This window comes from Sphaeramia orbicularis, chromosome 18 (genome assembly GCF_902148855.1).
Source record: "Sphaeramia orbicularis chromosome 18, fSphaOr1.1, whole genome shotgun sequence".
Classification (NCBI taxonomy): domain Eukaryota; kingdom Metazoa; phylum Chordata; class Actinopteri; order Kurtiformes; family Apogonidae; genus Sphaeramia; species Sphaeramia orbicularis.
The window spans coordinates 8,298,970-8,311,687 of NC_043974.1; the positions used below are offsets into that span (position 1 = coordinate 8,298,970).

Here is a 12,718-nt window from a genome sequence, read left to right on the forward strand (position 1 = left end):
TCCACACAGAAAGGTCCCACCCCCCATTGACTGGTGTTGGAATCAAACCCAGAACCTTCTTGCTGTGAGGCACGAGTGCTAACCACTGCACCACCGTGTCGCCCCACACCTGAATTCAATGTGTCCCAATACTTTTATCCATATAGTGTACATAGAAGAGCCACTAAAGGATAATTCCTGTTGTGACAGCAGTCTTGTGAAATCTCCGCTGGTGTTCACATCTCTGGAACACAGTAGATTTCACATTTTCCAACATTACTTTAAGAGTCTAGATGTGAGTCCTGTTTTTGTACATATGTGTCTGTCCTTGTCTCAGGGGTATGGACTGGGACACTCATCTGCATGGTAAAGGCTCCACGGTACAGTCTCTGGTCATCGACCTTTATGAGAAAGCGGGGGAGCTCAAACTCTGGGGGCTCATCAGGATGACCTCTGGGATGCTGAAGAAGAAGGTGGAGGAGCTCGACTCGGTATGACACAAAACTGCATGAACACGCCAACAGTTAATCTGGAATTGTTTGGTGTTCAAGGACTTATAGATTCTTTTGCTCGATGTCCATAAAACAGAAACTTTAACAACTTTCAGTCATAGATGATTAGACTTTGCAGAATTTTAAACAGTTTTTAGGGACACCTTACCCTCCTGTAGTCATTTTGTTTTTGTAAATCAGTCTGCCAATCAGCATCAAGTGCCATGGATCATTTGATTTGTGACAAAATTAACTTTTAGTTTAGGTCATTTCCCTTGTCCGAAAACAACAGCAAAACGTAAGTAGAACTTCAAGTGTTTTTTTTTTCTTCTTCTCATCATCCAAGACATCCAAATTACTTTTTTTGAGGATCTAAATTCCTTAGATCATAGGTGTCAAACATGCGGCCCAGGGGCCAAATCCAGCTCACCAAAGGATCCAATCTGGCCCATAGGATGGATTTGTGAAATACAAAAATTACACTGAAGATATTAACAATAGAGAATGTCAAAATCATTTTAATTCATATTCCACATACAGACCAATTAGATATCAAGTAGGTCAGACCAGTAAAATACTATAATATTAAACGTATAAATAATGAAAACTGCAAATTTTCTCTTTGTTTTAGTGTAAAAAAGTAAAATTACTTGAAAATGTTTATATTGAAAAACTGTTATTTTACAAAAAATGTGAATAACCTGAAATGTCTTAAGATAAGTTAATGCAATTGTACCAATATTCTGCCTGTTATTAAATGTTTTGTGTATTTGTAATTGTAATGTAAATTGTAATGCACACATATAAATGAAAAACTGATAATCTGAGGCATAATACTCTTAAAATTGCAGTAAGTTTTTCTTAAGACATTTCCAGTTGTTCATGTTATGCAGATTTTTGTAGATGTTAACATTATCATGAGTTAAATTTACTTTTTCCACTGTTATTATTTTACTGGTCTGGCCCACTTGAGATCATATTGGGCTGAATGTGGCCCCTGAACTAAAATGAGTTTGACACCCCTGCCTTAGATGAACAAACTACCTGTTTTTGGACAAATCAGTGCTACAGAATGTCACATTGACTATTTTACCTCTGAATGTCCAACTCACACAAGACGCATATGATAACACTGAGCCTGTTAACATGCACATAAAAATCCAAAACAGGGAGTATTCAAATAATCATAATAATCAGATCTAATATTTTTACATGCACTTGAGAAATGGGATAATTGAAAAACCCTGATTTAGACATTTCGGTCCATTATTGTGTTTCTTTTAGACTATGTATGTACATATTGATGATAGACTCAAACTTCATTATTACTGTCTTCTGCTCTAGTTTGTGTCTATGTAATTTCTTTTTTCTGCAATTTAATTGTTTCTACACATGCACAGATGTAAAAGAACTAAATAAATCTGATTAACAGGTATACATTCATGAAGACATTAGAGTGTTGTGGAGAAATCCAGGTGTCAGATTACTGTTGTTATCTGATAGAATATATCAGATTATACTGCTCACTTGTATAATCTGATAACTCTAGAAATTAGATAATGATTGAAGTATTAGTGTGAATGTAAATGGGCTCACTGAAAAGCTTAGAAACTCTACTTTACTTGACTTTTAAAACCATATAGATATTAAAAAAAATGTTCCACAGTTATTAACCATTAGGTCTTTGTCGTACTTAATGTAATACCATATTTCCTCAAATTAAAACTGGGAGTTGATTACAAGATGTGTAAAGGATAATCTGAGTCTTCTGTTTTTTGTCACATGCTGTCAGTTAAGCACAATCTATCCTTGGACAAGTTTAATTCAATACATTCACCAATATAATGTAGCTATTTATTACACTTAACATTTTTCAACTCACAAAGATCTTATTGTCCAGTGTCAGTCGCTGCAGATGTGGCAACATTTACACAATAAAAGCTCAACGAAAGGCTTCTGTCCATCATGGCTGTGACTTTGACCCAAACATCCACCGTCGACCAAAAGCATCTAATGATCTAAAATGTTTAATACCTGTTGATCCACTTATCCTATCAATACATGTCAACAATTGGTGTAAAATACAGATTGTCATCTTTTCATGGTCACCAGATTTCCCCATTTGGATCTTCAGAGGCTCCATAGTGAACACGGAAACACCGTCATCTTCTACAACATTGATTCACCAGTAAAAACCCATGGAGTTGGATTAATGACAGTGGATGGAGACACTTGTTTTTATGTTCAGTTAATGATAGATTTTACTGTACAAGTCACTTTTTCTTCAGTTTTTTTCTTTTTTGGTACAATACCCTCAGACTTTAATCTGAGTTTGTATGATCATCTACATGATCAGTTAATTAAACATAGTAAAATAGATGATTTTCACTGGAAAGAAAATGCTAAATTCAGAGGATAATATTGTAATAAATGGTGATAAATTCAATTGGGAACTGACACAAAAGTCACACTGGGTCCTTATGGGAACTTTTACCATAAATAGAACCATATTTACTTACTAAAGGGTTACGTCTTATCCAAACCTCCTTCCCTTAAAGGCCTGGTATCTTCTGTGGTTGGAAGGAATAAAGTCCAGGACACTATTGGCAGAGATATGACGTTTACCCTTGTTCTTATTGATTATCATCTCTCTTCAGGCCTGCTCTGATTTGTTGGCACACCAGAAGCACTTGACGGTAGGTCTACCTCCTGAACCCAGAGAGAAAACCATCACAGCTCCCATACCTCCAGATCAGTTGGCTGCTCTCATCGACGAGGCCAGCGACAACAACATCAGTATCGCCATCCTCACTCAGGTCAGTTACATCCTCCACTGTCGTCTCTTTACTTCACCTCCAGCTTTGCTCTCTTTCATCCGTTCTCCTCCTCCTCTACCTTAAGGAAATCATGGTGTACCTGGCGATGAGCATTAGGACTCAGCCCGGCCTGTTCAGTGAGATGTTTAGGCTCCGCATCGGCCTCATCATCCAGGTCATGGCCACAGAACTGGCTCAGTCACTGAACTGCTCAGGTAAAGAAGGAGATCATTTAAAACAACACCCATGGGTTTTTTGCATTTGCAGTCAAATTGTCAACAAGCTGTAGTCGAAGGCAAGAATTTCACTTGTACACATTTGCAACCAAAAACAGAGTGAAAAACATATTACAAACTTTGCCTATGAAGCTGCTTTTTCATGTATTAATTAATTCATTTATTTTTTCAAGAAAAGGGTTGTCGTGCTGTAGTTCCTAGCTACAGTCATGTGTCAGTTACTTGGCAATATAGTAACACACACTGGCAAATGTAAAATAAATCATAGTTGTTGGATTTTAAAACCATTTTGTTCCATAATAAACATCTGTATTCAGATGTTAAATGTAGCCTGGAAAGTCTGGAAATATTCTATAAAATATAGTGTTGTGGAAAAAAAATTGTCATATTTAAATCTTTCAGATCCTCAAACAAATTATAGTATTAGGCAAAGGTGACCTGAGTAAATAAAAAATGCAGTTTCTAAACGATAATAACGAAACATTCCTACCTCTGTGAAAAAGTGTCTTTTTTTCTCTTAATAAATGAAATCATCATTTAAAAAGTGCATTTCTATTTACTCAGGTAAATAATATACAGGTAATATAATAATTTCTTTGATTATCTGAAACATTTAAGTGTGACAAATATGCAAAATTGTCAGAAATCAGGAAGGGAACAAATACTTTTTCACAGCACTGAAAATTATACAATTAATAATTATTCATGGTGGTGTAGAAACACAACCAAGAACATCCGTTTGACAACTAAAACCAGGAAACTGGGGTAAACTGAGCAACATCAAGTTGAACCAAGCGGAGGTAGTGCTATGGACTAGTGACACTTAATTCTAAACAGACAAAGAACTAAGACATACTGTGTTATAGAGGTGGTTATATTGTTAAAGCAGTTTAAAGTATAAAGAATTATTAAATAAATACAGTGTGAAGCAATGAGTAAACGTCAAACAATGTAATATGAACGTTCATCTCTTAGTCCTAAAATACCCAAAACACCCCATGTCATCTGTAAAACATCCAAAACACCAAAGATGGAGAGGGTTAACCTAATCCATGTTAGACTCAGTCTACAGTGTCAACCATGGAGTACTGAACATTTGTTCCTCTTTATGTGTTTTTGTTTGTGTAGGTGAAGAGGCCACAGAGAGCTTGATGAGTCTCAGTCCATCTGAACTGAAAAACCTCCTCCATCACATCCTCAGCGGAAAGGAGTTTGGCGTGCAGCGCAGTGGTCAGTCGCATGATCAAACAGCAAACATTTCTTATATCCATTTGTAGCTTTTTTAATCTCATATCACCTTATTTATTAATGCATTTTTGTTATCCCTCTCCACAGTGCGAGAGATGGATGCTGGTGTCAGTCCTGCCATCTCTATCCATCACCTTGGCAACGTGGGCGCCACCAAGAGTGAGCGAGCCGGCATCAGCAAACTGAAGAGTGACATGAAGATGGTAAGACCCTATGTGAGATTAAAATGTTGGATCTGTGGAAACATACAGCAGTGTAGTACTGACAACACCAGATTAGATTAGATTAGATTTGCCTCGACAGAATTTTATTAATCCCTTGGGCAGAGCCCTCAGGAAATTAAGGTTCCAGTAGCAGCACAACACTGAATGTACACATAGAAGAAATATTACAAGACAAAAGGAAAGAAAATAGTAATAATAACTATAAAAATAGTAGGGATAAACAGGCAATTGCATATTAGAAACTACGAGTGGAAATAAATTATGAAGTAGTAACAATAAAAAAGTAATTATGTTGCATCATAATATGCACAGTGTGTGTGTGTGTGTGTGTGTGTGTGTGTGTGTGTGTGTGTATATATACACACACACACAGTGGGGCAAAAAAGTATTTAGTCAGCCACTGATTTTGCAAGTTCTCCTACTTAGAAAGATGAGAGAGGTCTGTAATTTTCATTAGAGGCACACTTCAACTATGAGAGACAAAATGAGAAAAAAAATCCAGGAAATCACATTGTAGGATTTTTAAAGAATTTATTTGTAAATTATGGTGGAAAATAAGTATTTGGTCAATAACAAAAGTTCAACTCAATACTTCGTAACATAACTTTTGTTGGCAATGACAGAGGTCAAAAGTTTCCTGTATGTCTTCACCAGGTTGCACACACTGTAGCTGGTATTTTGGCCCATTCCTCCATGCAGATGTCCTCTAGAGCAGTGATGTTTTGGTGCTGTCACTGGGCAACACGGACTTTCAACTCCCTCCACAAATTTTCTATGGGGTTGAGGTCTGGAGACTGGCTAGGCCACTCCAGGACCTTGAAATGCTTTTTCCTGGATTTTTTTTCTCATTTTGTCTCTCATAGTTGAAGTGTACCTCTGAGATATATATGTGTGTGTGTGTGTGTGTGTGTGTATATATATGTGTGTGTGTGTGTGTGTGTGTGTATATATATGTGTGTGTGTGTGTGTGTGTGTGTATATATATATATATATATATATATATATATATGAAATAGTCTCTGAGCATGTCCCCTTTCTGTACAAAAACATATGATGTAAAATAACAGTGACACAAGGCAGATGAATGAAAGCCCTTTGATTCTTGTTTTCTTTCAGCTGGAACACAGGTTGTCTTTGGCAGATATGAGTAAGGTGAAGTTACTAATCAAGAGTCTATTACGAGTCTGGTTCAGACCAGCTCTAAATATAAAGTGTCAGGAGATAATGTTTGTTATGATATGGTACTATATAAATATAATTTGATTGATTGATTGATTGATTGATTGACTGGTTGATTGAAGAGCTATCAGATCATATTGGCTGGTAATTTACATAGCTGAGGCTAAAAGGGGAAAATCTACGGTGTGAAAATGAAATGCTGTGCTGATTTTGTTTCTGTCTGGTTATCGATGGAGGGAAATGACTGCTGAAGAAATTGTGACAACTCTTTCACTCTTAATTATTTATTTGGGTAATAAAGGCTGCTTCTTGTTCATGACAGCGTGTTCGTGGTGTTATGTAGATAAAAGTGTTCTCCATTTGTTTATAACTTGGTTTTTGTGTTGCAGGCGGAGCACAGGTTGTCACTGACGGATCCATTTAAGGTGATGATCACATGAAGGATCATTAACCATCTCAGTATTGTTGTATTTCTAGATGTCGAAATCCGTGATATACTGTGGGTGTTAATTCACCTCCCATGTAAACATCACCAATCGATCAGTCACCATTGTTTTTATACCTGTCTTTGAAGACAGATGAAAATGTTGGACTGGTTGAATAATGGAGTTTTTTTTTGTTTTGATCCAGGAACCCAGGCTATCTTTGACAGATCCAGTTCTTGAGGTGCTGATGGTGATCCTGTTAACCTCTTTCTTACTCTTTCTTTTTTAATTATCTGGTCTTTGGGATTAAAAAAACATGAATTGTAAACTGAAAAAATGTAGCGATAGACTAGTGATCTCTTTAAATGTGTAGTATGTCCATGCACAGTACATCAGATGAGAATCCATTAGAACACACTGTCTTTGTATTTTGTGTCATCAGTGGCTGGGGTTTAGTATTATATTCTTCAATGTCATTGTTTCTACTGTGTTGCAGATGGATCGCAGGGTGTCTTTGACAGAATCGGTTAAGGTGATAATGATGAAACCCGTATAAATATGAGGCTACAGCCAGGTGTTCTGAGCTAAATGCTAACTGCAGCTAACATGCTCACTGCGACATTGCTAACATGCTCGTATATGCAGTGAATATTGTGTTAAAGAGTTCTCTGTTACAGGCGAGGCTGATGGGATCTCTCTAGATTTGGAGACAGTTTTCAGTCATTACAAACACAAAAAGGGTGTTAAAGAGATACACAGATGGTTAAAAGCTTTTGGACATCATTTTTGCTAGGAAGGAAAAACTTAGACTTAAAACTCCAAATGGATAGAATGGTCTGTCTTTGTTTTGTTTTTCTCAACCTTGTAAGTGCAGTATTGTCCAAATAATGCTTCAGATGGTGCAATAATACAGTCTGTTGGAACACTGCTTTTATACACACATACAGTTATCAAAAGTCATGTGTAGGAACTGTTTGCACCAGTTTTAAAGGCTTAATTTATTTCTCTCAATGCTGACAGTTACGTTATTTTTCAATTTAATCTGGTAATCTTTTTAATTTCAAGTTTTTCACTGGAGTTCACCTGAAAAAGACTGGAAAATATAGAGATATAAGAAAGGTCAAGGGAAAGTAGGATATTTGGGATTATTTTGAATGAATCTTTAAACTCTACATTGGCTGAATCTACAAGTATAAAGTTACAGCCTAAAGGAACATTACAAAAGAGTCATAAGGGTTTTTCAGTATCAAATAAGAGCAAGGAAAATGAACAGAACTTGTAGCTAAGAATGTAAGCAAAATTAAAAGCTTTCCTTCAACAATGGAAGCAAATTAACCTGACTTTGATTAGGACAACATTGCACTGCAGGAAGTTATATATTGTTGGAGTGATGAGGAAAAGTCAATTAATTAAGGAAGACAGACGGAGCATTCTAACAAACTTTGTTCACAGTTTTGAGATATTTTGATTGAATTTTTTAAATATTTGAAATTCACCTTTACTTATAATGGTCAATATTTTGATGACATAACATGGAAATGTTTAGAGATATCAATATAGTTACTATTGAGCACTGATGGGAAGTCATATGGAGTTTGATTTAATTAGTTTAGTTATCCTCCAGTGAAAGTACCACCCACTTCTACTGAGAGATTGATCTCCTGCATCAAGACCACATAACTCACACAGAACATGTCCTATTTTTTAATGACACTGTCACGTAGATGAAACTGTGACCAGTTGTTAAACTATCAGGCATGAAATGGCAGCTTCCATCTCAGATGCAAACTCTACACTTGTCCAAAGTGATTTGTGTGCGAATTTGTGTTCAATGTTTTTTTTCTTTTTTTCAGCTTGAGCAGTGTGTGATGTCTCCCCGTAAGGTGACAAAGATCAGGATTTATGGAAGGAACTGGTTTTCTGGGTGTTAATTCACTGGAGATAATTCATACAAATATCATCTACAAAACATTGTAGATCAGAGATTAATTTTACTGAGGCTGCAGGAATATACATTAATACAAAACGTTTTGAAGCTACTTAATATGGTTCATGATGAATCTAATACAGCAATAATTAACTTTTAGGTTAATTTTAAAACCTAAATATACAAAGAGAACTAACCAGTGCAATTTTTTTTTTTTTTGTTAACTTGCTTTTGGTTTGAACTCGATCCTGACTTCCTGAGATAATCCGACTCTTGCCCTCAAATTAATCTGTTTTACCTCCTCTGCATCTTATTTTCTAACCTCATTTCTGTTTTTTCCAAGCCTAATTCAGATTGCTTCATGTTCATCCATCATGAGCTCCCTGCAGACGCTTTATTTTTTCCGCCTGCATGAATATTTTTCACATTCGTGTCATAATTTTGTTTCTGTTTTCCCCTCCCCTCTTCTTTTTTGTTCTGTTTCTGATTCTCAGAGCATAAGATCACACTCAATGGACATAGACAACATCGAGTCTGGGGTGATTTGAGATATTACTGACATTTTATATATATATAAATGAGAGTATATAAAGGAGAAAATGGTTTGCCTGAAAACAGTAACAGGCCATAGTTCTGATTGGTTATCTGTTGTCTGGACATTCCAGAGGTACAGGCTGCCATCCATTGAGTCTCTGGACGTACCGGAGTGTGTCCCAGCTGCCAAAGACACCAGACATGGACAATGGCTGCGCAGGAGACGTCTGGATGGAGCACTGAACCGAGTCCCCGTCGGTTTCTATCAGAAAGTCTGGAAGATCCTGCAGAAGGTGAAATCATTTCAGATAAACCCAGATTTTATTTTCAGCACCAGTATGGACATGTGAAAGTTGACTTGTGTGTTTAAGAAATTTCTAAAGATTAATTTTACCTAAATTCCACCTGTAATACACATTTAATGACTGCATGAATGTGTTTCCTTCCAGTGTCATGGTCTGTCCATAGAGGGCTTCGTCCTTCCTTCTTCTACCACCAGAGAGGTTAGACTTCTTACATATATGAGCAAGAAGTAGTACTCTCCATTTTCCTCACCTAATGATAGAAAAGAACAGTTAGAGTTTGATGTTATTTGTCATATGTCAAGTGTGATATTGAGATCTGAAGCTGCTAAAATGATCACATCTCTCTCAAAGCTATACCTTTGAACAATTATGATCTTTACTATAACTATAAATTAATGGATCGTTAGATTCTGTTGGTAAAACAATGATAGCTAGAAAAGCACTCGCAGACCTCCACCAAGGCAGATCAGCCCCGCCCCCCCAGATCACCACCAAAATTTAATAATTTGTTCCTTGTGCCAGTATCAACATTTCCTGAAAATTTCATCAAAATCTGTCCATAACTTTTTGAGTTATCTTGCTAACAGACAAACAAACAAACAGACAAACAAACAGTCAAACCACAATGAAAACATAATCTCCTTGGCGGAGGTAGCTTTAGACCGACTCTATATTAAAACAGATTTTTGACCAGTGCTAAAACTAGATAAAAAGAAATACAGCAGAGCCAGGGAGGAAAGTTCACAACCACCAACCGTTCCAATTCCAGGGGCTGTTTCTCAATATCAAGTTCACCGAGTACAGTATTGCGAACTCGGCGAGTATGGTCTCAGTAAGAATGGCCCCAGAGAACCGACTTCCTGAGAACACCAGTCTCTCTGTAATTGGAATGGTTGCATACTTGGGAACTTTCCTCTCTGGCTCTGCTGTATCTCTGCCATCTGCTCCCTAACGTATTTCTGTAATCCACCACAATATGTCACTCGATTTGATTTCATACATTTGTTTACATGTCATTTATATTTTATACATATTGTATGTTCTTCAAAACAGGATAAACACATTTCGTTGAATCCCATATCATAATAATAAAGATATATTTCTTGCTATCCTGCCTCTTTCGCGTGTTCCAACATGGTATCACATCATCTGGAGACAGTCATCTACTCAGTAAAACATTTCTGAATTAAGTTATCACAGAAGTCTATGTTGCCTTCAAGAATAGTATGAAATGCAACTTGGGATATTTGCCAACTAAGTCTACCAACCAGTGCATCCTTGGTTTAAGCTAGCAGACAAGAACAACATCTGGGCATTCCATGTGTTCTTGGTTTGTGTGAACGTTTAAATGGAACAGTACTTGGGCCCGACTGCTGACATTTCAGGAGATCACAAGAACGGAAGAACAGACAAGAACGCATATTGAGAAACGGCCAGAGAGACTGGCGTTCTTTGGAAGTCCATTCTCTGGGGCCGTTCTTACCAAGACTAAACTTGACATTGAGAAATGCCCATTGTATCAAGAATGAACTTGTCTAGTGGAATATCATGAATTGCAGTAGTATAGTCCTTGTTCTTTCAGTGTTTTTTCATTTGCCCCCCCCTCCTCCTCCAGATGACGCCTGGGGAGATCAAATTCTCCGTCCACGTAGAGACGGTGCTGAACCGCGTCCCTCAGCCTGAGTATCGACAGCTGCTGGTCGAGGCCATCCTTGTGCTCACCATGCTGGCAGACGTGGAGATCGAAAGCATCGGCTCCATCATCCACGTGGAAAAGATCGTTCACCTTGCCAACAACATGTTCTACAAGGATCAGGTCAGTAGCACACAGGATGGCCAGATTTGTACCCTCTTAAGCTGTTGTGTCTGTGTTGCCATGGTAATGGTACACGAAGCTCGTAGCCATTTACAGTGGTGTAAAAATGATTTTGGACACCCCATGCATTTGTGATGTACTACATTAAGAATCACTCTTAAGTCACTGAACTCTCCCACATCCTCCCTTCTGCACATGCTCTGCTCCATCAAGGTCAGAACTGGATGTTTAAGCAAGATAAAACACACCCAGGGCAGGACATGTTGAAACTGTCAAGAATTTAGTTTTGTTATTTTTCTTGTGAATAATAAACAAAAATATTTGAGATTGTGTAAAATTTTAAGGGTGTCCACATGCTATAGATTCACATAACCTGAAGAACGTCAGTTAAAAGCTAAAAACACAAAAACATTTGTTGGACAACAGCACACAACTTAAACAGCAAGCACTTAAAATAAATATCTAAAACAAGCCAACAATCCCAGACAAAAGTATATCATCAATAATTTCATAAAACAACAGACCAGTGTGACAAACTTTGCACCACTTAACTAACATCAAGCAGAAGTATTATACTGTTTATTATTTTATGTCTCTACCACTGAAACTTACTGAACGAGTTCAAGAAGCTCAAAAATAAAGGTCACATTATAAAGCGATGATTATGAATGTTGCCTTAACTTTGCCATTTTCTGTCATAACTTGGTTTTATATGAATGCTACACCATGGTTTTGTCTTATGTTGAAATGATTCCGACTGGAAACAAATGGCCCAGTGTTTAGCAGGTGAAGCCATGTCTCTCATGTCTCCAGAGGGACCTGGGAGCAGATGAGGTGGTCCTGGAGAAAGACCCGTCCACCGGCGTGTGCCGGCTTCTGTACGACAGCGCCCCGAGTGGACGCTTTGGGAGCATGACCTACCTCACCAAGGCCGTGGCAGTGTACGTGCAGGACTTCCTGCCCAGCGGCTCGTGTGCTGTGCAGTGAAAGGATGCCACGAGAAACCACAGGAAAGGATGAAACCACTGTGTAAGACTATGTATATGCACCATTTTTCACATGAAAGTTACAATAAAATAATAGGATCTGGTGTATATTATCACTGTGTGGGAGACAGAATTAGCTCATTACAAGTGAAGAAACGCATTATGAAAGGCATTATATGGTAACGATGTTATTTTATGCCATGGGTGTCAAATATATGGCCTGCGAGCCAAAACCAGCCCATCAAAGGGTCTAATTAAGCTTGTGGGATGAATTTGGGAAATGGAAAAATTACACTGAAAATATTAACAATTATTTTAGTTCAGGTTCCACATTAAACCCAATTTGATCCCAAGTGGGTTGGACAAGTAAAACATTATCATGATATTCTATAAATAATAACAACCACAAATTTTTCTCTTTGTTTTAGTGTGCAAAAAGTAAAATTACATGAAAATATTGACATTTACAAACTACCCTTTTATGAAAAATGTGAATAACCTGAAGTGTCTTAAGAGAAGTGTAATTTTAATAATTTTCTACCTGTTAAGTGT

General features: G+C 37.3%; 1 protein-coding gene across 8 annotated transcripts in view; it reads left to right on the forward strand.

Annotated features, from left to right (window-relative positions):
- Nucleotides 1-12,597, forward strand: part of phka1a (phosphorylase kinase, alpha 1a (muscle)) — a 41,019-nt gene extending 28,422 nt beyond the window's left edge. Inside the window, exons 22-36 of one of the 8 annotated variants that reach the window (XM_030162607.1) lie at nucleotides 317-470; nucleotides 3,128-3,286; nucleotides 3,372-3,501; nucleotides 4,651-4,752; nucleotides 4,858-4,973; nucleotides 6,111-6,146; nucleotides 6,563-6,598; nucleotides 6,804-6,839; nucleotides 7,095-7,130; nucleotides 8,452-8,481; nucleotides 9,020-9,064; nucleotides 9,191-9,352; nucleotides 9,509-9,562; nucleotides 10,980-11,180; nucleotides 11,994-12,597. In XM_030162607.1, coding sequence (XP_030018467.1) covers nucleotides 317-470; nucleotides 3,128-3,286; nucleotides 3,372-3,501; nucleotides 4,651-4,752; nucleotides 4,858-4,973; nucleotides 6,111-6,146; nucleotides 6,563-6,598; nucleotides 6,804-6,839; nucleotides 7,095-7,130; nucleotides 8,452-8,481; nucleotides 9,020-9,064; nucleotides 9,191-9,352; nucleotides 9,509-9,562; nucleotides 10,980-11,180; nucleotides 11,994-12,167 — 1,471 coding nt within the window. In that variant the 3' untranslated portion in view covers nucleotides 12,168-12,597. The remainder of the gene's footprint in view (nucleotides 1-316; nucleotides 471-3,127; nucleotides 3,287-3,371; nucleotides 3,502-4,650; nucleotides 4,753-4,857; nucleotides 4,974-6,110; nucleotides 6,147-6,562; nucleotides 6,599-6,803; nucleotides 6,840-7,094; nucleotides 7,131-8,451; nucleotides 8,482-9,019; nucleotides 9,065-9,190; nucleotides 9,353-9,508; nucleotides 9,563-10,979; nucleotides 11,181-11,993) is intronic. The other 7 variants (XM_030162608.1, XM_030162610.1, XM_030162609.1 and 4 more) reach the window with 7 other exon arrangements.
- Nucleotides 12,598-12,718: the final 121 nt, after the last annotated feature.